General features: G+C 40.5%; 1 protein-coding gene across 1 annotated transcript in view; it reads right to left on the bottom strand.

Annotated features, from left to right (window-relative positions):
- B3GLCT (beta 3-glucosyltransferase) overlaps nt 1-27888 on the bottom strand; it is a 107590-nt gene that overhangs the window by 8498 nt on the left and 71204 nt on the right. The window contains exons 11-14 of the mRNA XM_024125824.3: nt 21705-21818; nt 19514-19613; nt 12661-12780; nt 3937-4081 (exon numbers count right to left, since the gene is read on the bottom strand). Of these exons, the coding sequence (XP_023981592.1) occupies nt 3937-4081; nt 12661-12780; nt 19514-19613; nt 21705-21818 (479 nt within the window). The remainder of the gene's footprint in view (nt 1-3936; nt 4082-12660; nt 12781-19513; nt 19614-21704; nt 21819-27888) is intronic.

Raw genomic sequence — 27888 nt, 5'->3', positions numbered from 1 at the left:
TGTAGTTTTGGTTTGCATTTCTCTAATGATTAGTGATGTTGAGCATCCTTTCATGTGTTTGTTGGCAATCTGTATATCTTCTTTGGAGAAATGTCTATTTAGGTCTTCTGCCCATTTTTGGATTGGGTTGTTTTTTTGTTATTGAGCTGCATAAGTTGCTTATAAATTTTTGAGATTAATCCTTTGTCAGTTGCTTCATTTGCAACTATTTTCTCCCATTCTGAGGGTTGTCTTTTGGTCAAGTTTCATTAAGCCTCTTATTTCTAATGAGAAATCAGCCAGTAACATTTTAATTTCCATTTTCATTAGGTTTTTTGTTGCTTTTAAGATTTTCCCTTTGTCATTGTCATTGTTTTTCAGTGATTTGACTATAACATGTTCATGTGTGATTCTTTTCCTGATTATCCTACTTGGGCCTTGTTGAGTTTCTCAGATCAATAGATTGTTTCTCATTACATTTTTCAGAAAATGTATTTCTTCAAAAAAATTGTTTTTGTCCCCATTCTTTCTCCCTTCTCTTTTTAAAAAGGACCCCCATTAAATGTATGTTGGTATACTTTGTTTTACCACTTGTCTTTGAGGCTGTGTTCATTTTTCTTCAGTCTTTTTTCTGTTCTTTGTATTAGGTAATTTCTATTGATCGGCCTTCAAATTTACTGTTTCTTTTGCCATCTCAAATCTACTGTTATGTCCATTTAGATAATTTCTCATTTCTTTTATTGGGTTTTATAACTATAGAATTTTCATTTGGTTCTTTATCATAGTTTCTGTTTTTTTCTATTAAGACTTGCCATTTGTTGAGTTAATGTAATCATACTTTCCTTTGACTACAGTTTCCTTTAATTCTGTGAATATAGTTTTATTAGCTGCTTTGAAGTCTTTGTCTGTCAAACCCAACATCTGGTCCCATTCAGAGTCTGTTTCTGTTGATCAGAGTCCACTTGCTGTTGACTACATTTTTTCCCTGAGTTCAGTGTTTCTTTGCATGTTTCACAGTAATTGACTGGAAACTGGTTATTTTTAAATAATGTATTATAGCAACTCACAAATCTGTTTACTACTCTTTTTTAAAAACTAATTTGCCTGAACTTACACTGTGGAATCTTTCTCCCTAGAGTGTGTGGCTGCTAGTTTCTCAAGTTTTGTTTTTATTCTTTAGGATGACTTTCTAGAAGTCACTCCTGTGCCTGAATAACTTAGTAGTTAGTTTGTAATAGAGGCAGAGATTGTGCTCAGACGTCTCAAGCCCATAAAGCTTCAATCTGTGTGTGGATTGGAAAGGACATTCAAAGCTTCAGTGGGTTTTCAAACATGCCTTGGCTTGTAATTACTTTCATCCACTGTCCCATGTGTATGCACATAGTTTCCCAGTGGGCCAGATAACTGTGGCTTCTCTAGCCCTACTGCACTCTCTTATTTCCAGGGTATTAGGTATTAAACTTCTGACCAATAATCCCTTCACTGTAACTGAGACAACAACCTCAGGCCAGTGAAGATGCAGGTTTTTCTTGTTTGTTTCCTATCCAAATTTGACAATTTTAGCTGACATACCTATGGGTTTTCATCTCTCCCACAAATCAAGTCCACCCCCTCTGACAGCAAACCTGTTGTTTTTTTCCAGCCAGGCCCATACTGGTGAAACTACTGCTGCTCTCTCCAACCAAGCTGGGATGGAAGGTGGGTAGGGTGGGGGGGGGGTTTTCAGGCAGAAAGGCCTCAGATTCTGTTGCTCTTACCCAGAACTACAGTAGTTTTTCAGGAATTAATGCTTCTCAGTGCTTTTTGGTCGACTTCCAGATTCCTGAAATAGTTATTTTGACAATTTTGTGCAGAGAATTCACTGACCATTGCACACTGCCATACCCATTAGTGGCATATAATTTTGGAAGAGCAGAAAACCACATGCTCTAGACACTTTGTTTTTAACAGAGGGATATAGTAGACATTCCTTGAGGCTTCCTTCGGAACCTGTGATCTCACAATAACCTTCCCTGACTAAAAGGAGAAGAAATGTGGCCCAGGCAACTTTGTATCTGAAAATGCCTGCTCTAACTTACCAGGAATCCTAGATTTTATCTCTTTCTCAATATGAACAAATACACTGTTTGGACCAGTGTTCAAACATTACAAATGGAAAGTAATGTCCAAATCAGAGCAAACGCTCTTAAAAGAGGCTTAAGAATTAGAAGATAAAGCAGTGTCTGTTGGGGAGGATACATTTTGGAAAGGTTTAAAATTTATTATGTGAATTAGAGAAATCAAGAGTTTTAAAGTATGGGAAACAATTTTTAAAATTTTTTAAAATTATCTTCAAAGGACTTTTACATAAGGAGAAAAGAAAGAAGGAAAATAATCCTTATCATTTCATTTAGTATTCATTTTATTCTTCCCTAAGTGAAAAAGGCTGCTATAAAAACCTAAGACCGGGTCTTCCCTGGTGGCGCAGTGGTTGAGAATCCGCCTGCCAACACAGGGGACACGAGTTCGAGCCCTGGCTGGGAAAGATCCCACATGCTGCGGAGCAGCTAAGCCCATGTGCCACAACTGCTGAAGCCCACAGGCCTAGCGCCTGTGCTCCTCAACAAGAAAAGCCACCGTGATGAGAAGCCCGCACACGGCAACAAAGAGTAGCCCCTGCTCGCCGCAACTAGAGAAAGCCCGCGCGCAGCAACGAAGACCCAACTCAGCCAGAAATAAATAAATAAATAAATAAAACCCTAAGACTATGATAGTAACAGTGACAAATTATTTCCCTTATACACCAACAGTTTTAATTACCCTTCTTTTCTGTGAGTGAAACGTTGTGAGAGAGAGGGTAAGAGAGCATAACTTGCTTTTCTAAGTCCTATAACACCACACATAGGCTCAAGGTTTTAAAAGATGGCAAAGTACCTTCTGACTAGTACCAGGAGGGAGGTTTCTCATACGTTTCTTATGATAAAGGTCTATCTTTATCTTTATCTTTCCTTGCAGTCTTCAAGAATGCAGAAATGGATTCTGCCTTTCTTGGTAATGCAAGCACTTTCTTTGCCTTGTTCAAGTGATCTCCTATAGTGCTATTTCTGTCATGCCCAATTCTCTATACGGCTATAATAGTGCTTGCTACTGGTTACTAAATAAAGCATGAAGACTATATTTTCAATGTAAGGGAGGGCACTTCAAATACCTATGCATTCAAATTTCAAAAAGCTTTGGATTTCTTAAAGGAGAGCATTAAGTGAATGTGGGCTATGGTTATTTTTAGTGCAAATATATCTGCTATTATTCTTACAGTATCAGAATAGTCACTGATCAGAATATTCACTAACCCAATTCTTCAAAAAAGAAACTACTAAAAAGATTGCAAAAGGATTCCCTTCTTACCCCACACTGCAGGATGGTGAAACTATTAGCACCAACCACCTCTGGTAAACATCATCTCATCTCTTCTATAACCCCCAGAGTATATGCTTATTGAGATATTATACTGAAATTTAATTAAGTTTAGCCTGTCAGTTTAATCGCAACCAAAGAAAGCCCAATAGACAGTGTAAGGACTGAGGACAGCGTAGAACTGCAAACACTTGGTGGCCAGCGGGACGTTAGGTCAGTCCTGTATATTTTTAAACAGCATCTGATAATTTTTAAATACCATCAATTTTTTTTTAACTCAGAGAAAAAAAAAAGAACAGCTTTTACCTGAGCCTATATGCAAGGATGCTGGTCAAACACCATTTCATTTTCTAGATGTTTCTGCATTCCATCTTCATGCTGTACCTGGTACAGCATCAACCCTCTGGACAAAGCGGTCTGTTAAGGATTTCCCCCTGGAGCCTGTCCACACAGTTCTTAAGACTGTTTTCAGAAGAATAGGTGAAGGGAAAGTAGCAGTACCTTCAAGTGAGAAGAAAACCCCCCTCTCTCCCTCTGAGGTAGGAATAAAAACATTTTTCTCACCTGATGGAAGAGAGGGCTGTGTGTCACAGGGACTCCTAACCCACTAAAGCACATCCCCAGGACCATATCATCTGGAGCATCATTGCTGTAGCAGCGACACTTGCTGGCAAGAAGTCTCCTGATTGCCTCTCTGCTGAAGACCATCCTGGGGGAAGCCAGAGCAGACAGAGAAGGCAGTTAGCTCCTCATGACTGGTAATCTGAATAAGGAAACAGAGTTCAGAGCCACATTTCTGATAAAGATGTTGACATCAGCAGTGTTTTACATTTGTTATTCTGAGGAAAATGTTTCTGTGTTTCTATGAAGGGAAAAGCACTTTTAATATGTTTGCCTACCTAATAGGCAATTTTATTTCTTTATATATATATCCTATACACTAACACTTGGCACTGTTCTTTTTCTAGTATGTCACTGGAAAATTAGAATAGTTCTTACGTTTACACACTCTTGATGAGATCAGTAACAAAATCCACCAACATTGCCAGCAGGTAGATGGGCCCAGAAATACTAGGTACCTCAGTTAATACAGGTGATGACTGACAATGAGATCAAATCTAATTGAAAAAAAACATGCATCGTCCAAGGGATTCCAGTCCACAGAAACTTCCTTAAGGTAATTTCGAGAAAGAGGGGAAAAAAGAGAGAGAGAGGGAGAAAGAGATTGATTTGCCTCAAATAGTGCTAAGATGCTGCTTGACCAGATACACTGGGTACTTTCTGGTGGAACTCAGCCATCCCCACCTTTCTGTGCTCTCCCCAGCACTGCAGGAGGCTAGAAACTCTACAATATTTTCCAGACTCCCTGGCCAGATGGGTCCTGGCTTCGTCCTGACGACAAAGGGCCCAATACTGGGGGAGGCCATCTGCTTCTGGCTCTGGTGGTCTCTGTGGCAGAGGCAGGTGATGGGGCGGCGTGGGTAGCCACAGGCTCCAGCACAGCCAGCATGGGATGGCAGAGCATCGGTGATGGTCCCAAAGCAGCAGTGACCTGGAGCCCATCCCAGGTCTGCCCCAGATGCAGTGCTGTTAACCCGACAGTAGCAGCGGCCCCAGCAACCCGCACCCTTTGCTCCTTCAGCCTCAGAGGCAACAGCGCTTCCTATAGTTACTGAGCTCTGGGTAAAGCCACCTGCTCCCTCTTATTCCTCTGGCCCTTTCCAATACATTTGTACCAAGTTCCTGCAACAAATTCTCCTCTTTTAAAAAATACAGATTGGTTTCTGCTTTCCCTTCTGGTCCTAGAGTAGTAATGGATCTTCTCATATCATGAATAACCCAATAGCTGATAGGGCTGACACGGTTCACAAGTTCATTCCCAATAAGCAACAACTTTCTTGAAGGCAAAACTATCTAAAATTTATCCATATATTCCCATAGCCAAATACAGGGTCTCACATACAGTAAGCCCTTAGTAAAAGTCTAATGATCCAACAAGTGAGAACAAAGCTGCCTTTGCAAAGCTCTTCCCCAGGGAGGGAGAGTTCTATGAATCAGTCTAGTCAGGAAGGAAAGAGGACAGAGCACTTGAGCACAATCCCTGACGCAAACAGGTCGATTCCTGCTCGGCTGGGCTCAGTTCAGTGCCATATAACTAACACCAGTGACCACGGCCGGTGATGCAGCGACACGGAAGACACTCCCTGCCCGTGTGAGATGTCAGAAGACTGGATGGAATATGACCAAACAGGAGGAAAAAGAAGCTCTTTATTTAAGGTGATACAAGGAAATATGACCGTACAAGAAGAAAAAAAAAAGTGCTTATGACCTATACAACAGGGAAAACTGCAAGTTTGAAAACTCACCATAAACTGCCTCTCTCTTAAAAATCTAGTGTCCATCAGTGTGACTCAGGGCCTCACACCTATGTGCTGAGCCAAATTCCTGCTCTACTGACCAATCCCAGGAAAGAGCCTGTGTGAGGGGACATGTGTTCACCATAAACAGACATTTGCCTTGAAGTGTCTGCCTGATGCCCTGTCAAGGAAAGTTTCATAGGTAACTAATTGTCCCAATCACAGCGGGCATCTCATCCTCTCAAACCCTATTTGAATAAAAATGCTTCTCTTCTGCCAGCATCCAGTAGACCGAAAAAGAAAAGGACAGCCTTTCATTTTGGCCTGCTGTACCCACCGCCCACCCCCCCCAAAAATTATCAGTTACAGCATAGTATGTCTGTTCTGCCAACTTTTAAATATTAAAATGATGTTGATCAATAAAACCAAGAGCTGGTTCTTTGAAAGGGTAAACAAAATTGACAAACCTCTGGTCAGGCTCACCAAGAAGAAAAGAGACAGAAACCAAATAAAAAGAAATGAAAAAGGAGAAATCTCAACCGATACCACAGAAATACAAAAAACCATAAGGGAATACCATGAACAATTATATGCCAACAAATTTGACAACCTAGAAGAAGTGGACAACTTTCTAGAAACATACAGCCCACCAAAACTGAATCAAGAAGAAATAGATAATTCGAACAGACCGATCACTAGAAGTGAAATAGAATATGTAATAAAAAAATAAAAAAATACTCCCTACAAACAAAAGTCCAGGACAAGATAGCGTCACGGGCAAATTCTACCAAACACGCAAATAACTTATACTGATCCTTCTCAAACTCTTCCAAAAGACTGCAGAGGCGAGAACACTCCCAAAGACATTCTATGAAGCCACCATCACCCTGATACCAAAACCAGACAGACAGCACTAGAAAAGAAAATTACAGGCCAGTATCTTTGATGAACATAGATGCAAAAATTCTCACCAAAATGTTAGCAAACTGAATCCAGCAACACATAAAAAAGATCATACACCATGACCAAGTGGGATTCATCCCAAGTTCACAAGGATGGTTCAACATATGCAAATTAATCAATGTAATACACCACATAAACAAAAGAAAAGTAAAAAACCACATGGTCATCTCACTAGATGCAGAAAAAGCAATTGCCAAAATTCAACATCCATTCATGATAAAAGCTCTTACCAAAGTGGGTATAAAGGGAACATATCTCAACATAATAAAAGCCATTTTTGACAAACCCACAGCCAATATAATACTCAACAGTGAAAAGCTGAAAGCCTTCCTGCTAAAATCTGGAACAAGACAAGGATGTCCACTCTTACCACTTCTATTCAACATAATATCGGAAGTCCCAGCCACAGCTATCAGACAAGAAGAAATAAAAGGTATCCAAATTGGAAGGGAAGAGGTAAAATTGTCACTATATGCAAAGGACATGATACCATATATAGAAAACCCTAAGGACGCCACACAAATACGGCTAGATCTAATAAATGAATTCAGCAAAGTAGCAGGATACAAGATTAACATTCAGAAATTGGTTGCATTTCTTTACACTAACAATGAAATATCAGGAAGGGAATGTAAAACAAAAAACAATACCTTTTAAAATCACACCAGGGCTTCCCTGGTGGCGCGGCGGTTGCGTGTCCGCCTGCCGATGCAGGGGGGCCGGGTTCGCGCCCCGGTCTGGGAGGATCCCACGTGCCGCGGAGCGGCTGGGCCCGTGGGCCATGGCCGCTGGGCCTGCGCGTCCGGAGCCTGTCCTCCGCAACGGGAGAGGCCGCGGCGGAGGAAGGCCCGCATACCACAAAAATAAATAAATAAATAAAATCACACCAAAAAAATAAAATACCTGGGAATAAACCTGACCAAGAAGGTGAAAGACTTATATGCTGAGAATTATAAAACATTAATAAAGGAAATTAAAGAGGATTCAAAGAAATGGAAAGATATCCCATGCTCTTGGATTGGAAAAAATAATATTGTTAAAATGGCACTACTACCCAAAGCAATCAACAGATTTAATGCAATCCCTATCAAATTACCCATGACATTTTTCACAGACCTAGAACAAATAATCCAAAAATTTACATAAAACCAAAAAAAGAAAAAAAAAAAAGAAAAATACCAGAATTGCCAAAGCAATCCTGAGGGGGAAAAAAACAAACCAGGAGATATAACTCTCCCAGGCTTCAGACAATACTACAAAGCTACAGTAATCAAAACAGTGTGGTATTGGTACAAAAACAGACATACGGATCAATGGAACAGAATAGAGAGCCCAGAAATAAACCCACACACCTACAGTCAATCTTCAACAAAGGAGACAAGAATATAAAATGGGAAAAACATATGAAAATGTGTTTCCCAGTCTCTTCAGCAAGTGGTGCTGGGAAAGTTGGACAGCTGCATGTAAATCAATGAAGTTATTAGAACACACCCTCACACCATGCACAAAAAAAACCCCACAAAAACCTCAAAATGGCTTAAAGACTTAAAACATAAGACATGACACCATAAAACTCCTAGAAGAAAACATAGGCAAAATATTCTCTGACATAAATCGCACCAGTGTTTTCTTAGGTCAGTCTCCCAAGGCAATAGAAATAAAAGCAAAAATAAACAAATGAGACCTAATCAAACTTACAAGCTTTTGCACAACAAAGGAAACCATAAAAAAAATGAAAAGACAACCTACGGAATGGGAGAAAATATTCGCAAATGACGCAACCGACAAGGGCTTGATCTCCAAAATATACAAACAGCTCACACAACTCAACAACAAAAAAACAACCCAATCGAAAAATGGGCAGAAGACCTTAATAGACATTTCTCCGAAGAAGACATACAGATGGCCAGTAGGCACAGGAGAACATGCTCAACATCACTAATTATTAGAGAAATGCAAATCAAAACTACAACAAGGTACCACCTCACACTGGTCAGAATGGCCATCATTAAAAAGTCTACAAATAACATGCTGGAGAGGGTGTGGAGAAAAGGGAACTCTCTTACACTGTTGGTGTGAATGTAAGTTGGTGTAGCCACTATGGAAAGCAGTATGGAGGTTCCTCAGAAACCTAAAAATAGAGTTACCATATGACTCAGCAGTCCTACTCCTGGGCATATACCCAGACAAAACTATAATTCAAAAAGATACATGCACCCCTATGTTCATAGCAGCACTATTCACAATAGCCAAGACATGGAAACAACTAAAATGTCCATCGACAGATGAATGGATAAAGAAGATGTGGTACATATATACAAAGGAATACTACACTCAGCCATAAAAAAAACCAAAATAATGCCATTTGCAGCAACATGAATGCAACTAGAGATTATCATACTAAGTGAAGTCAGAAAAAGAAAGACAAATACCGTATGATATCACTTATATGTGGAATCTAAAATATGGAACAAATGAACCTATCTACAAAACAGAAACAGACTCACAGACATAGAGAATAGACTTGTGTTTGCCAAGGGGGCAGGGGGAGGGAGAGGGATGGACTGGGAGTTTGGGATTAGCAGATGCAAACTCTTACATTTAGAATGGCTAAACAGCGAGGTCCTCCTGTATAGCATAGGAACTATATATCCAGTCTCCTGGGATAAACCATAATGGAAAAGGATATAAAAAAAGAATGTATATATGTGTACAGCTGAGTCACTTTGCTGTACAGCAGAAATTAGCACAACACTGTAAATCAACTCTACATCAATTTTTAAAAAATTAAAAGAATGTTAATAAAAAACATGTTGAAAGGCTGTAAGACTAATAATATGACTTCCTTTAATATACAATATACTAATTTTAAAAATAAGAAAAACTGAAATGAGAGGCAGGGATTCGTCCAAGGGAATACCTGCAAATCAAGAACAAACAGACAAACACGGAGCACGTACGGAAGATAAACTGCATCGTCAGAAATGGGCCTGTCCCCCTGGACTCCTAGCAGATGAACACAGGTCACGGCTGTCTCTTTGGGCAACACTGCCAGGGCCTCTTCATCCTGACCATAGCTTCCTACCCAAATATATGTAAGGAAGTATTTTCAAAAAAGAAAATAGTTATTGAACTAATTGCCTCCAAATACCCAAACTTTCAAGAAGTAAGCAACAAAGCGGAAAACGGACACTTGGATTCAAATAGTACAAAGGTCTCATTTTCCAAACAATACGGAGTACCTACACATAAATCCCTGGAGTCCACACTCCTGGGTTAGCTCTGATAAGTGGGGCTTAAGAGGGGTGATTGAAGGCAATGGTTTTCAAAAACTTATTTGACTATAACACAGTGAGAAAACAAGAAACACAGTTCATATGGCAACCATTTATGTTTTGTGTATGTGTATAAAAACTGGAAAAAATCACGTAACAATAATACTCTTACTACATGTGATGTACATGATATATCTGTTATTCTATTCCATTCTGAATTTCACTATTTTTAAATGATGGTATGATCCATTAATTGGTTTTACCATCCGTTAGTTGATCCTGACTTGCTGATTAAAAAAAAGCTGATTCTTAAGCCAGATCACCAGAAAAATCTCTTGTAATATTAGAGAAACTATTATGTCTGCGGCTTTTATCAATGGTAGATATAAGACAATCTCACGAAGAATGTTTCTGCATCTTTGTAAAGTGCTACTAAGAACAGAATATTACACTGGTCGATGTTAGTTATGTAAAGATTAGTGCCAGTGTTCATGCATCTATTCATTCATTTATCCCTTGTATCCTGTAAAAAATGAGTCCCCGTGCTAGGAAGGGGGAATGGAATGGGAAATGAGAGTCAGGTGCTGCCTTCAAATAATTCATAATCTGGGTGGGAAACAGAACAGTAAATAGGCAATTAAATGATAATGGTTTGTATAATATGCTATGAAAGTATATTAGAAAGGCATCAAACCCAGATTTCAGGGGCTGGACTAGGCTGAAGGCTTCCAGGAATAAGTAACTGATAGCGCTATCAAGTCCAAGTGAAGGAGGAGGATTGGCCAGGTGACAGCCAGAAGGTTGGGGTGAGGGGCAGTGCTGTGTACAGAGCAGCAGACGCCATATCTGAGCAGAGGAGTTAAAAAAAATAGTGCCTCTGAGGAACTGCAACAGGTTCAGCACAAATTCTTTTAAGATGAGGGTACAGATAAATGAGGCTAAGAAGGTAAAACAGCATCTGCCAAGATCACAAGAGGCCTGGTAAGCCTCAGTGAGGAATTTGGACTTACATTCTAACGGCAACGAGAGGTTATAAAAGGATGTGAAAGACTTTCACTCCCCTGGTAACGCAAAGAAAAATCCAAATAAAATAAAAATCACATTAACCTATGGAACGGTTGAAGACATGGATGACATGAAGCGTAGGTGCTTCCAGGGAGGAGCCCTTCCCGGGGGAGCAGTGAGCGGGCAAAGCGGGTCTGGGGGCGGGAAGGCGGAAGGAAAGACCCGCTAGAGACTCTGGCTCCACGGCCTCAGGAGCCCCCGGCAGGCTGGGAATTCGGCCAACAAGAGGTGGCTAAAATTGAGGCCTGATCCGGATCAACGTGACGCTGGTTGAAATGTGAACGATTCTCTCCTAGTCAGACGACCAAAGTAGGAAAGAGTTCGCGCTAGAATCAGTGGGAAGCAGGACAGGCCCCCGAGCAGGGGAGCGAGAGGACCAGGTGCTTTCAGAGAATCTGTGCGACTACGGCGCGGAGGACAGCACGGAACGGAGGAGGACGGAGAGCAGGGAGACCAGGAGGCTGTGGTGGTTCCTTCCGGGTTCGAAGTGTTAACACCTTCCTGCTACAAAATATATAACCCCTGGTACAAAGAACAGGGCCCTTTACAAAAGGGGAAAGCTCTGGCTTAATGGGCACCAGCACGTCACCCAGGAAACTAATGCATCACCATAAGCCTGCAAAGAGCTGGAGCCTTTTTTTTTTAATGAGGATGAGCTCAGTACGCCTTGGCTTTACGCTTTAGTGTCTTCTCAAAGGCCTCTGTGGACCTCTGTCTCCTATTGCTAATGGAGGATCAACCTTAGCAATGGATCAACAAAGATCAGTACTCCTGTCCAGGCCTGGTCATCACTAGGAAAGGGTCACCTCCGTACCAATGTTGCAGTCACCACTGAACGGGCCAGAGCAAACCAGAACACCTGGAATATGACCCCGCAGTCGTAGTCCTACAGCAGGAATGGTTCTAATCTAGGAGATCGCAAAGTAAGAATATAAAGTCCTAGCCTTCAGAAGTCTATAATCCAGTGCCTAGAATGTTGCTCAGCACATAGTGGACATTCAACAAAAACCTGCTGAATAAATTTAAATTACTATAGTGGATAACAAGATTCTCCCTAGATACCCCAATAGCAAAGACTATAGAAATAACAGAACAGACTAACTGCTCAATTGATTTACTTACATGAATCAAAAATCTTTCCCCATAAGAGATTAGGCAGATGCTTATTTAAAAGCACTGATTTTAACTGTTATTTAAACCCTATAAATCCCAAACAAGTATCACTTAATTGCTTACGTCTAAACTTCTACACCACTCTTTTCCCAAATGTCATTTATAAGCGCCGGGTAATTAAAAAGTCTAATGACTTATTTTCTGAAATTAAAATCTATATCCAAAATTTTCTGCATTTAGACTATCAAAACTAACTGGCTGCCTAGAAGCACTCACGACTAAAGGGACATTTCTACCAAGTTCCCTGAAATACATTTATATACGGTCTCTTCAAGGAGTAAAATGGTCTTCACTGTGGGTTCTTTTTAATGTTCACTTTCCTATTATAGTAGCAGCTCCCACTGACAGAGCCCTTGCGTATCAGTACAGATCCCGTGGCCACAGACCCACCTCTGCACGCTGGAAACGGAAGTGTAATGTCGTGAGTGTCTGCAGAAAGCCACGTTCATAGTTACCCTCCTCCTCCTGTGACGTAGCTGTAGCCGCCGGTGCCCAGGCCGTAGCCGTAACGCTCTCCCAGGAACACGGGTCCACTGGCATCGTAACAACTCAGCAGGTGCTGGAGCCTGGAGATGCTAAGATTCCCGAGGGAACAGAAGAGATAATCACTTAATTCAAATGTGTTTTCAGAGTAAATACTTCATGGTTCTTACAGCCCACTGGTTATATTATGCGATACTATATGGAAGTCATCTAGAGATGAAATTCAACAGACTTACAGAAGAAAGATTTTTTTAAAAAAGAAAAAAAAAATTGAACACTGTGCATTACTGGAAACGGGAGAGAAACTGAGAAACAAGGGCCTCCTCCCCAGTTTTACCAAGCCCCTGCCGGGCGTGGCTGCCTCGTGTGGGTGGGCAGGGTGGCAGGTGTCCTAGCTCACTTCTACCAGCCCTGCTCCCCACTGAGCGTGAGCTAATCATCACACCTTTTCAGGTGTACTTGGTATTTTAAAAAATTCTTCATGGCTAAAAAAGGAACTTCTGAAGTATAGATGAGGTCCATGTCAGGCAGGTAGCTAGCAGGTAGGGAAGAGAATGTGTGAGCAGCAAAGCTTTCCGGGAAACCTTCCGATTATGATGCGTCACTGTGCTTATGCTCTCAAATGAGGCTGCCCTAACCTACACTCTTTTGTGTCTATTTGTTTATACCTCTGGCCCCTATGCTTCTCTGTCATGTGTCCTGCAAAGGGCCTTGAGAATATCCATGAGCTCCTCAGAAGAATGCCAGCAGCTATGGCTGCTGTAAGGATGAGAAAAAAAGATTTCATAGGAAAATAAAATCTATAAATATTTTTTTTTAAGTGGAGACAAAGGTTGATGTTAAGGCTAGTTTTCCCACGTTTTAAGAACTTCTGTCACTTACAAATACCTTGTAAAGTCCTTCTACTGTTTCTTCTAATTTAGAGCTTTTCAGGTCATACACACCAAATCCTAGCTTCCCTCATGATATTAATCAGCGTGCCCTGAAAAAAGTTTTTCCGTGGCCGACTTTGGATTAAATATTTTTTATGCGTGAAGTAAATTTCCATGTTTCTCAAGCCTGTGATTCACGGGCAGCATGCCTCTCTAAGAGCTCGATAGATCAAGCATTTCTCTCAATTATTAATCGTGAATTCTTTTCTCAAGAGCAACATTAACATCTAGAACACTGCTGCTCTGCAGTCCCAGTTTTCCTGTCTTTGAGATGTACAGGAAGGGCCGTCTTTCCATCTGTGCTTATGCATCTTACACCCCGCTAATCAAGCTGACGCTGAAAGAGAAGAAAAAAAATTTGATGTATGAAAAAAAATCTCTTATAAGTGTGGTGCTCAGAGTCTACAAGTTGACTGATCAGGTTTATATCTGCCTAAAGGTCAAGGGCTCTGATAATGGTGACAGTTTCCAAGTGGTCAGAAAGTGTTTGAAAACTACCCTATTTTTGACACAGAAGTTAAACATTCTAGGCTCCCAGTTTGGAATCAGTATTCAAGAAGTCATCTAATAAATACCTCTGCAGGGGAAAGCAAGGAAGGGTGTGGACACCTAGTAAATCACCATCCCGTCATGGAGAGACGAAGATCTCTAAGGGAATCGCAGCCTTTGCTTGGTAAAAAGCTCCCTAAAAGCTCAAAGCCCCTTCTAGCAAATGCGTGAAGAAATGAGAAGTATTTCCCTTCTTCCTGCATATTGTAAAATTATCAATTAAACCATAAACCCTCAATTTCTGAGGTTAAAATAACTGGGATTTAACATCTCATCTGGGTTTCTTTTCCCAGTAACATTAACCGTTTCCGTATTTGCAAGATCATATTAAAGCTGAAGAAGCATAAACTGAGCCTGACAACTACTGCATACTTCATATTTGGTAAAAACTGGAAATGTGGCTAAAGCAGGCAGATCTCCAGTTCAATCCAAGGGAATTGGCTACCGAACCAGGAAAAGAACTTCATTTAACAATCTGTCACCATTTCAGGCAACCTGAGGCACAGAAATGAATAGAAACAGTATGGAAATGTTCAAGTGCAATCAAAATTGTATTAATACAACTTTAGTGTTTTATCATTGTCACTCAATTTCTCTGTGTATATATATACACACACACACGTATACACACACACATATCTGTATTATGCCCCTTCTCCCCAAACACACCAATGTGTATATTCTAAGAACAGTGAAAGTCAGCCACCTCAGAAACTACCACTGACACAAGTTTCTTAAAAAGTTAACACACCTATTATATGTCCCAAACATTCTGCTCCTCAGTATTTCGCCGAGATAAATGAAAGCAGATGACTATACGAAGACACGTACACAAAGGTTCACAGCAGCCTCGATTATAATCCAGAACTATGAATAGTGACACAGTGCTTGTATCTAAGCTAACACCCATTTTCCAGTTTTATCGATTGACCCAATAACATTCTTTATAGCAATTCTTCCCTCCAATACAGGATGGAGCCCAGGATCCTTTACTGCATTTATTTATTATTCACTTTATTCTCCTTTAATCTGGAACAGTTCCTCAGCTTTTTGTCTTTCATGACATTGGCATTTTAAAATAATAAATGCCCACACACCCCTTTTTAATAGATTGATCCTCATCTTGGGTTCGTCTGATGTTTCCTCATAATAAAGGCAAGGTTACGCACTCCCAGGTGCAGTATTATATAAGTGATGTTGTCTGGCATGTGGTGTCCACCTGTCCTCCAATGGGAGTATCTATTCTGATCACACGGTGCTGCCTGGTGTCTTCCCTGGACACTTACAATTTTCCCTTTGCTATTTCTCAGTCTCCAGGCAGACACTTTAACAACCAGCAAATATCCTGGTCCTCATTAAAATTCACCCCGAGTTTAGCATCCGTTAATGATTCCTGCCTGAATCCATCTTTACTATGATGGTTACAAAGAGAGGACTTTTCCAGCTCCATCATCACTCCACATTTATCAGTCAGAACTCCTCGTTATCCTGCTAGCTGGAGCCCACCTGTTACGGACTGAATTATGCCCCCAACCAAAATATTCATATATTGAAGCCTTAATCCGGGATGTGACTGTATTTGGAGATGGGGTCTATAAGGAGGTAATTAAGGTTAAATGAGGTCATAACGGTAGGACCCTGACGTGACAGAATTAGTGTCTTTATAAGAAGAGACGCCAGAGAGCGCTCTCTCCATGGCACACAGAGAAGAGGTCCCGTGAGCACACACCAGGCCGGCGGCCGCCTTCACACCGGGAGAAGATGCCTCAGAAACCTCCCATGCCAGCACCTTGATCTTGGACTTCTCCAGCCTCCAGAACTGTGAGAAATAAATTTGTGTTGTTTAAGCCACCCAGTCTGTGATATTTTGTTATGGTGCCTGATCTGCCTCATTTACTTACTTATCTATTTATTTCTTTATTTTAAGCATGAACTCCCTGATTCCTGATTTTAATGGTTGATAATCCATTACCGTCCTTAATCATACTGATGCTCTTTTCCCAGATTCTGCCAAAGAGAACCTTTCCAAGCTCACTTCTGTGTCCTCTTGACATGCACTTTTTTTTTTCTCCCGATACGCGGGCCTCCCTCTGTTGTGGCCTCTCCCGTCGCGGAGCAGAGGCTCCGGACGCGCAGGCTCAGCGGCCATGGCTCACGGGCCCAGCAGCTCCGCGGAATGTGGGATCCTCCCGGACAGCGGCGCGAACCCGGTTCCCCTGCATCGGCAGGCGGACGCGCAACCACTGCGCCACCAGGGAAGCCCCACATGCACTTTTCTTTCTTATTTTTCTAAGCACTTCCTTACTCTCTGGTATAAAAAAGAATGTTCCAAATATCTTCTTGTATCTTCCTTGCCTCAGCCTTAAAAATCAGTGATTTCTCTGAGACTGGTTCCTTTTAGTAGGAAAGTAGCAATATTAGTTCTGGTCATTAGTTGCTCAGGGCTACTGGGGTATCTTTGCTTCTGGTCTTCTGTGGTGGGAAGAACTAGGAAGATGTATGTGTGCGTGCACGCACACACACGCTTTAGAAATCATGAGTCTCACAGAAATTATGAATTCTTGCAGATTTCTCCACGTCCAATCTTCCAGCCCTAGCTTAGGCCTCTTCCTTGACCTGGCCTGTCCCATATCCTCCCACAGTGAGCACCACGGTTCCCAACCAACCCTGTTACCACTTACTCACCTACCCAGCCCTACAGTGTACCTAAAATGCCTTCAGAGTTGCTTCACCCACATGGCGACTGAAAACTCAGGAGTTGTCTGACATCACCCCCCCCCACCCCTGACTGAAGGTGTGTCTCTAAATCCTGTCTTCAGCAGTATTTGCATTTAAAAGTTATACTTTCCCTTTAGTGTGATTATGTTTTCATTTGAAATGCAGTTGGGTTCATTTGTTTCAGCTTTCTCCTCATCCTTGTTGATTTTTCTCGTCCTTACAGATTTATTTTATTTTTCAATAGGTAAAATATTAGCATGCTTCCCAAAGTCAAAACTAAACTAAGAGATAAACTCAGCAAAGGGTCACACACATCCCCCACTCCATCTACCCAATCCTCCCATCCACCCCTGTTTGGAAACTACTTCATGGTTTTCTGTCTTATCTGTCCATTTGTTTTTTGTACAGGTAAGTCTACATGGGTATGTTTTATTTCCCCTTCTTTCTTCCATACAGGGAAGCAAACTAAATACATTCTTGTGCACTTGGCTTTTTCCATGTAATGCTATCTTCTGGAAATCACTCAATACAATTTGATTTCTTTTTTTTTTTTTAAAGGAACCAAAATTTTGGTTCATTAGTTTGATCCTCTGCTTTTTTGACCTCTACCTCATTATTTCTGCATTTATCTTCCTTATTATTTTCTTCCTTGTTTTTGGGGGGTTGACTTTGTGATTCTTTTCCTAACTGGTTGAGTTGGGAATTGAATTTTTTATCTTTATTGTTCCCATTGACTTGGCAAACCTTATCCATCCCTTTATTGTTAGACTTTTTGAATGATTATGTATCTTTCATATAAAGCATAGAGTTGGGGTTTGTTTTATGAGCCATTGTGAAAAGTCTGTTCTTTTATTAGGGGAGTAAAACCCACTCACATTTTGTGATATGACTGATGTTTGATTTCAACACTAAAATTATTTTTGGTTTGAATTATTATACATATTATACTATATGTACTGTGTTTCTTTATCTACTAACATTCTGGATATTAAGAAAGTTTTCTTTTCCTGGTATTTATCTTCTATTTAACTTTTCATGTCTTACCATGCTTTTTTTTCTTACTTGGTCTGTCAGTTTTACATCGGTATCCTTTGAATTCCATCCATTACCTGTACAATAGGCCGTGATCTTATCCCACTGTCCTTTTTCCTTCTTTTTTTTTTTTTTAAGTTGCAGACTTTCTACTTTGTCAGAACATATAACATTTACATACTGTTATTTACCCATGTCCCCACCCGTTGTGCTTTTAGTTCTACAGTTAAATACATGAAATGCTCACCATCAGTCGTTTTACCCAAATTTCATCTTAGTTGCATGAACTTCTTTCCCTAATATCAATATATTCCTTAGGAAGGGCATGTGTGTACACTATTCCCTGAGTTTATGTACTGAGAACCTTTTCCGTAGCCTCAATACTGAAGAACATCTTAACTGCGTATAAAATCCGTGAGTCACAATTTCTTTGTTGAAAATGTTCCTCCACTGTTACCGTATTTCTTATGTTATTTTGAGAAGTCTGACACCAGTCTAATCTTCTTGTCTTTAGATTATTTCATCATTTTGCCTAGAGACTCAGAGGACTTTATGATCAAAATCTAGCAGTTTTACTAGGATATGTGAAGAAGCTGATGATCCCAGGTCAGTTTTCCCTGGGACCTACTAGGCCCTTTCAAGATATAAATTAAGGTCTTCTTTTATTTCTGGTAATTTACATATTATTTCTGTTCTTTTGATTTTCGTCCATCAGGGACTCCAATTATACATGTGTTAGATTTCATTGCTTCCTCCATTTCAAACACAGACATTGTGAATTTTACTTTGTCGGGTGCTAGATGTTTTGTGTTTCTATAAATATTCTTGACCTTTGTTCTTGGATGCAGGCCAGTTACTGAGAAACAGTTTTGTCTTTGGGGGTCTTGCTTTAGTATTTGTTAGGCGCGACCAAAGCACTGCTTAGTCTAGGGTTAGCTATTTCCCACTATTAAACCAAGACCCTTCTACAAACTCTACCCAATACCTGGGAATCAAGGGTTTTCCAGTCTGGCTGGTGGGAAGAGGTACCACACTCAGCCCTCTGAGAGTGGTGGGCACCACTCCTTCTAATCACTCTGGTTGGTTCTTTCTCCAGCCTCCGGGAGTTTCCTCATACATATGCACTGACTAAACTCTGCTGAATACTTAAGGGGCCCCTCCACAGATCTGCAGTGTTCTCTTCCTGTGCAGCTCTCTCCTTTCCAGTGCTCTGTCCTGCAAACTTTAACGGCCTTGGTCTCCCCAGACTCTCAGCAGCATCACTTCAACTCAAGGGCTCAGCTGGATTCCTCCTGGGTTCCCCTCCCTGAGCAGGGACATGGAAACTCTCCACGACAGTTAGCTGGGGCAGTCACGGGACTCACCGCATTTGCTTCATGTGTCTCATGGATGACTGTCGTTTGTTGCCTAATATCAGTGTCTTAAAAACACTTATTTCATATATCGTGTCCTTTTGTGGGGGTTCTTTCAGATGGGAGGGTAAATCCAGTCCCTGTTACTCCATCTTGGCCGGCAGCAGAAGTACCCATCACAGTTTCTGACTATGAATATATGTAGAATTTAAAGCCACCCTAGGACAGGAATGACTCCTTACCTTATTAATGTGTCATCATCCACAATGACTAACCATGCTATTTTGTCGTAGCTGTGATTCAAAAATCTTTCCAAAATGGCAAATGTCTTTCCACAATGACCTAGGAAGGGTGAGAAGAAAACTTAAAATGCATTATTTTCCTTAAAATATATATAATTCATTTGGAAACATTATTTTAAGTTTAAAGTGTTGTAAGTAAAAGTGTAAACATTGACATACACCTTAAGAATTTGAAATTTTAAAAATTATCCTTTTCTAATTTCCATAGACATAGTGAACCAGGAAGAACATTAGAGATCATGAAGTCAAAGTCATTCATTTCACACATGAGGGACTGAAGACCTAGAGAGGTGAGGGGAATTACACAAGGTCAAGTACAGGTAGGACTAGTATCTTCACGCCAGGCATACACGAAAGTTGTAAGCCTCGAAGAAATTACAGGAGCCTGGCATCTTTCCTTAGATCTACTTATTCTGAAGGGAAATATCAGAACCTCAAGCATCACAACCTTAGGGAAACAATGGTGCAAAAGTACAATATTACACCTTCAATTATTTATTTTGTAAATATTTGCTATTAAGTTTCTAATATGCCAGACATGATGGCCAGTTCTCGGATGTGCACTAAGGATACAGTACTGAGTAAGACAGAGGCACAGTCCCTTAGATGCCAACAGATATCGAAGCTTTAATGGAAAATGCTGGGGCCAGGGTAGCAATGAAATGCTTGGGAAGAGAACTCAAGTCGATAAAAAAGAATAAGCCCCTCTTTTCAACAAAGTGTCTGGTGACACAATAGAGAACAAACCACTTGATTTAACCTTTATTTTCCTTATTCTTGACCTCTTTATGTATTTTTAACCATTATAGTATGTATTTTTGAAAGCCACCTCAAATTCCTTTTGGATAAAGTAGAATATAAATATGAGCAATAATAAGGTCAGGCTAAAAATAAATTAAGAAATCAAGTAAGGAATGCATCAACAGATAAATGATTATTACAGTCAAAGTCTAAAAAGCAAGATTAGCAGAAACAAAAAAAATTCAAACAAAAATCATTTTTCCAAAACAGACAGACTTAGTGATAGGTTTACTAGCCTTGTCAGAATAATCGATTACAGGAATGACATATCTGCTCTACACTGTGCTTTTATCAATCAAGCCATTATGAGCAACACTACCATAAAATAATCAAGATAAATTACTCTATAGAACAAGATAACCAACTTACTTTTTTTTTTTTTTTCCATAAAAGCGTTTGGAGAAACTAGAAAACTACAGAAAAAACATGGCAGGAACACTGGATAAAAATTAAGATGAACAAAGAGCATCTGAAGGTGAGGTGGCCAAATTTCTACTTCCATTTTTTTGAAATAAAAAATGTTTTGAATTAGAAAGCCTGCAATCTGAAGAGAAAAGCAGGTATACTTCCAACAATTTACTAATTAAAATATTAATATATATGGATACATATATGAGCTTAAACTACATATAGCCCATGTAGAATGTGGTTAAGTGCTACTCAGAAGTACAAGCAAAATGCGTCCTAGACCATAACAGACCATAAGCTTCAGGAGGATGGAAACTGTCAGCTTCATTCCTGCTTCCCTCAGTGTCTACCAATGGCTGGCATGCAGCAGTTGGGTAACAGTCCTGGCTGGATAAATGGCTAAAATTAAATGAGATGCTTTGTATGGGAAGATGATAAATTAACTCTGGACACCCCATTATGGCCACAGTGAACTATGAAGGTACAAAGAAATCTATTATTAAACTCTATCATAACTGTCATATGCATAATTGTCATGTGCGTCAATCATATCAGTATGACCGACTGAAAACTTGTAACCTTTGTTAGCACTAAAAGCAGCACTTAAACTGCAAGAATCCGTCCACATCCATGGGTAAAGATGTGAGGGAAGGAAAGAAAGAAGCTTACACGTGGCAAAAATTATACTGTTGATAAAATATTTCATTTTTATCCTAATTTACTATATTTACAGAGTGGACATTTTGCTTTTTTTTTGGTGGTGGGATGGTGGGTTGCCGCACGGCTTGCTGGATCTTAGTTCCCCAACTAGGGATTGAACCCGGGCCACGGCAGTGAAAGTGCAGAGTCCAAACCGCTGGACCGCCAGGGAATCCCCCAGAATGGACATTTTGAATAAGAGTCGTCAGAACTAAGGACTCACCTCTTTCTGTATTAGGAATTCCCAGATCCACCGTCGGAACAGAACTGTCTGCGTAATCGCTGTAGTATTCGATGTGACCTGCCTGCCCCGCCCAAGTCTGCTTTACGATGGGGACTGAAAAAATGAGAGAGGGGACCGTCACTGGCACAGGCATCTAGGAAGCCTGGAATCTCAAAAGAGGCGGGATAACCACCTATGAAGGAAGGGAAGCATTACTTGTTCTTCCTCAGGTGTCTCAAGACTAAGAGCTTGCTTTCTACCCCGAGAAATGCCAACAGCACAGGAATAAAAGCCTCTTCTTGAGGCATTTTCACATATACTCTAGAGCCGAGCACTTCTCATTGCTGGTGATAAATACACTGCCTCCATATAAGGATAAATTTTCTAGTCTGATTACACTGTTGTGTTTACATTAATTTTAACTTTAATGAATTTTTCTCTTTTCCCAATAGGCTGCTTCATTTAAAATTCACAACTGGACTTTTTAAATGCTTTTGGGGGGGGCGGAAATATAATTACTCCTAAGGATTGGAATATTGTATGTGGTTGTAGCTGAGATGTAAACTTGCCTCCCTCACAGTGGAGGGGGGACCTTTCCAAACTATGCATATCTCTGCCCGAAGATTCTTACAGGACCACCCAACCCTATAAAGGGCATGACCCTACCCCTGAGAATCACTGCATATGATGGCTGATGTTATTGAGCTGCACTTTCGGGAAATGTGGAAAAATAAGATGGAGAACCGTTGCAGATTCTAAAACTCTATCATGAACAGATAAATTATTTTAATACAGTGAACACAAACAGCAGGAAACTCTCCTGGTTTTCTGCATTTTAGGGCAAGATGCTCAAAGGTAGCGGTGTCTCCACACCTGACATACAGAAATCTGCTTGATCACTGTTTGCTATTAATTCACTTGACCAACTATCCCAGTAATTATTTTCTTCTGTACTTTAAGTTACTATCTGCATCTCTAAATTTTAAGAAGGGGTTTCCGTTGTTATTTTAATAGAAAAGATCATCATATCTAGATTTTATATTCTGTTGATTTAAGAATCTCAACTCTGATGAACCAAATCTTCAGTTAATATTTTGAGACTTTATCAGATCACTTATCTTTCCCTTTATCCCAATCTAAATAAAAATAAATGATATGCAGAAACTACCCATGCAATGCCAAATTTAAGTGTCTAGCTATGTTAGTCAGCAAACTGGGAGAGAAACTCAGACAGCCCTTACACAGAAAATACAAAAGGGCACCATTTTATAGTGCCATTATTGACCAGCTTTTAAAAAAGAAAAAGACCAGTGAGTTCTGGACATTTGCTATAGTCATCTCCAAATTGTGTATTTTAAGCCACTAAGTATTATTTTTATACATTAAAATGCAATTTTTCTGCAATCATAAAAAGGCAGATATAAAGATTTCTCCATACCAGAATGGACAAAGATGCAGTAAATAATAGATAAGGTCGCTGAGGGGGAAAAAAAAAGAAAAGAAATCCTTACTCTGTCCAAATTCCAGCACAACAAAAATCAACCTTGGCCCTGCAGTGGCAGTTTGCTTTGCATATAATAAGCAGGACTTACCCAGACAAGGCTCCCCACAGCCTGCAGCCGCTAGTGGTCGCACTCTTGGGTAAAATGTCCTCCACTGCATAACGGGAAGAAGCTGTGAGGAAAGGCCAAGAATTTCCCTGGGTCCCAGCACCGGGGTCCTGCAAATTCTGCTTGCACTTTCCTCAGCCTTTAGCCTTTAGATTTTGTTTGCTCTAAGAGCTTTAATAAACAGCACAGGCATTTCTTCTCAATTCTCTAATTTCAATGAAGTTAAAATCAAAATCAAGTGTGAGTTAGCTCTTCACTACACCTAACTACTTGCTTCCAGTTTTCATTTGAAACAGATGAAACAGAAATATCACTAAAGGTAAGAATTACTGTTAGACTCAGTGCCCAACACCCCACACAGGGCCAGGGACATAGTAGGTGCTCAATAAATAGCAGACTGAGGACTGGGTTTTGTCAGAATGCCAACAAAAGGCCAAGGGCTCTTTTTGGAACTAGTTTAAAGGAAGGTTTTATTCTTATCAACGATTCATCCTTTGGTACAAGACTGGTACCACCATTACCAATCATTTGAAAATAGACAAACCATTTCAACACATTAACGTGTTCTGAAACTCTTAACACCAAAAGCATCCAGCAGTGTATCATCTGTCGCCCTATCACTGTAACACCTGTGCATTTGTAAAGTAAGGTTGTCTCCTACAACAGCAGGTGAAGACTATTTGCAACCAGAGTTGATTCAAAATTACTTAAAACTTTAAAAACATTGGTCTATTTTATTGTCACTGTTTGACTCCTAAATTGAATTCATTCTATTATTTATAATATATTTCATATTGTTTTGAGGCACTAGATTCCTAAAGATATTAAACTTGGAGAAAATACTTCAATATAGTTATGTGATCTACTATCTCATTTTCAATACAGAGAAGCATACTTTCTCCCACATAATAAAACAATAGTGAATGCCTCCTTCCAGAATGTTTGCCACAAGATAATTTAAAATTGGGGCAAAGTAAAAACTGTGCTATTTAAAAAAACTCTCTGCCCAGACGGCATAAGTCGTCCACGTGGCTTTAAAGCTTGGAAGCAGGAGATGCATCTCCCTACGAGGCACAGAACACACTTTTACTCCCAGTGAACTGATGCGCAAAACTGAGTACAAGTGGAAATGAACCGACGCTTGAGCCCTGTACAAAATCTACCCCACAGTCAGTCGTTCGTGATCATTTTGATTTAAGGAGGCTGCTGTTTTCAATGAACAAACGGACCTTTTGTCTCAGTATGACCACAAAGTAAAGCCCTGGTTTCTCTTCTCTTCTCAGGGAGAGACTTAGCGACAGCACCAAGCGTGTGCTCTGATTCCCGGGTTTAGAGATGAGGCACCTGGAAGACGGAACAGCGCCCCTCCTGGCTGACCTAACACAGCAGTTCAGGGCAGTCTGGCCCGTGGTCATCTGCGCAGCAGCCAGGGGAGAACCAAACTCTCCTTAATAATTCGTGCACTCGCTTCATCTAACACGGGGTGTGGCCTGCTAGCTGGCTGCGTTTTCATTCAAACCCTCATGTTTTCAATGAGCAGACTGCGCCGTGGTACCTTCCAGAGGGAACACGGCTACCACACACTCTTCAGAGTAAGTGTGTTCAGACCTAGAGGGAAGAGCACTACAGTGAAGATAGCAAACAGAGGTTTTTTTATTCTGAAAGGAGTCAGTGTTTATTTTAAAAGGAACTCAAGGCTGAGCAAATGGCAATTTAACCTATTTAATGAGAGGGAGACTGCAGGAGGAGAAACACCTCAACCCACCGCGAACAGAAACGGTGGCCGCCACGTGGTATTTGAGACCCGCGTGGGAACCGCGTGGCAGAAGGACACAGAGAAAATTCGTAACATTCACTGACAGCTCACGTCACACAAGGAAAAACACAAAAGCCAAGAGGAAGTGATCAGGTGGAACGTTCAACTCCAGAGATCCTTTTCCTTGCTTAAACATAACTTCACATGCTGTGGCAGTTCATCACTTTATGTAATACCTTCAAAGTTTCTTTAAAACCCTACCAACTGCTTGCATGTCAGCCAGCACTGCTGTTCCAATGCTGTCAATATGTATTTCTTTCTTAAGCCAAAAGATAGAGTATATTTTTGCTAACTGTGTCCTAAGTTGCTTTATTTCATCTAAATCAGAGTCAAGACACAAGCAGTGATCTAAACGCTTGTTTCACCGTTGGGCAAAAAAAAAAAAAAATTACAAGATGTAAAATCATTTTTTCTAATTTTGGAACTTGGCTTTATTATCAATTTTTCCAAAAGAGTATGAAAAATGAGTTCAGTGTATATGTTCCCTTGCCTTGACTACAGCCTTAAACAGAATGTTCCATCCCTCACCCTCGTCCCTGGAGGAGCCAGGAGTAGGGGCCGTGGCTAGGGTCCACCTACGCTCGGAACCCAGGGCAGCGCACACACAGTGAGAGCCTGCCTCCGGAGAAGTCACTGACTGTGTAGCCAGCTCTCAACTGCTCACAGATAAATACAGTCTTGTCTGTTTATTTCTTCCTTCACTGTCATTTGGTTTTTGTAACTTCAAGTGTTTCTACCAGAGTGCATACAGAAGAAAAAAGAAAATAAAGCCCCCCCGTCCACGTATTCTGCTTGACTAGAGCAGTAATATGCTAGGACAAGATGGGAATCTGAATTCCCAGCTCAATGTATATTTTAAATCACCTGCGGCTTTGAATTCCTGGCGATCCCCTCCTGCTACTGAAAATAAAAAGCCTCCTGCCACAGCTTCTGGCCACATCAGAACTGACCCTGAGCACAGCAGGGCATCAACACAGCTATCAAATACTATTTATCAAGCGTTAGATTTATAATACATCCACAGAGAGTGCAGCACAGCCCTCTGTGGCAGAAAGAATTGGGAATTTGGAGCCAGAAACCCTGAGCCCCAGCTCCCCGGCTCAGTCTACAAGATGCCAAGCTATTTGTGTCTCAAACCAAAGGCAGCTTTCTCTATGATATCAAGTGAATAAAAATAATGACCACATCGCAAGGAACTCTCAACATGAAATCAGATGATAGAATACACGTGAAAAACACACCAGAAAATGTAAAAAAAGATTAGCAGTCAGAAGCAGCTACTGTGGCGTTGTCACTGAAACTAAAACGATTACTGGATAATTCTCTGGGCCAACTGGTGACTATACTAGATTTCCACAACTTGAAGCAGAGCCCACTGACCTGGGCAGACTTCCATCAGGCAAAATGGACATCAGAGCCCCTGAAGTCCTGCTGTCTAGACTATCTTTTCAAACAAGCAGGTCCAAGTTTAAAAATGGCTTGTCACAGCAACTCGGCTGGGACATCCTTAAAATACCTCTTAGGTCTCAGGCTGCAGTGATCCCAGATCCAAATTAAGAGCTGGTTTGGGGAGGCTTGGTTTTAATGCTCCTAACAGGCTTTGAAGATTTTATCATTTTTAAAGACCTTTGACTCAAAATTCAAATATAAAAGCATTTGATAGATATCTGAAAGGATTATCACAACCTTATGCAAAGTTAAGAAAGCAATAAACTAGATTATTATAAATGACTACATTAAAATTAGCAAACTTTTTTTTTTCATGTCTGTAGAACATGAAAACTACAACAGGGACGGTCCCTAATTTTACTGCTTGACTGTCAACTTGAAAAACGTGTTTCTAAAGAGAAAATACTACCACCCCCATTCCTAACATTGATATTGTACTCCAAATGCAGCTTCAAGATCAAATAAATCAATTTGAGCACTTCTGCTTGCTGTTTAAAAAAAAAAAAAAAAAAAAAAGCAGTTCATTTCTTTCCAACAAAAGGATGAACCTTGAGGACATTGTACTAAGGGAAAGAAGCCAGACACAGAAGGACAAATACTACATGATTCCATTTATGAGGCATCTATCGATAAAATAGTCACGCTCACAAACAGAGAGTAGATTGGTGCTTGCCAGGGGCTGGGGAGGGAGAAATGGGGAGATGTAATTCAACGGGTATAAGGTTTCAGTTATGCAAGGTGTATAAGCCCAAGAGATAAACATGGTACCTATTTGTGCGCTTACAAATCTGTCCAGAGTTTAGATTTCATGTTATTGTTCTTACTACAGTAAAAAAGAAACTTTTTGGAAATTCTGCCAAAGTTGACTTTTTTGTATATTGAGAGTCATAACTTTTTTCTTTTTTAAAGGCAAATTCATGGATTCCGTGAATCCATGAATTTAGGGCTTTTGTAAGAATCAAGGTAATGCTGTCACACCTGTAGACAGAAGACATCCAACACAGGAGGACTGGGGGAAGGGAGAGCATTGTAATTGCTTCCATGACCTGGCTATTGTAAATAGTGCTGCAGTGAACACTGTGGTACATGACTCTTTTTAAATTATGGTTTTCTCAGGGTACATACCCGGTAGTGGGATTGCTGGGTCATATGGTAGTTCTATTTGTAGTTTTTTAAGGAACCTCCATACTGTTCTCCATAGTGACTGTATCAATTGACATTCCCACCAACAGTGCAAGAGGGTTCCCTTTTCTCCACACCCTCTCCAGCATTTATTGTTTGTAGATTTTTTGATGATGGCCATTCTGAC

Source organism: Physeter macrocephalus, chromosome 13, assembly GCF_002837175.3.
Source record: "Physeter macrocephalus isolate SW-GA chromosome 13, ASM283717v5, whole genome shotgun sequence".
NCBI classification, from domain to species: domain Eukaryota; kingdom Metazoa; phylum Chordata; class Mammalia; order Artiodactyla; family Physeteridae; genus Physeter; species Physeter macrocephalus.
Note: the sequence above shows the minus strand (reverse complement) of the source record. Positions and strands in the feature narration are given on the sequence as shown.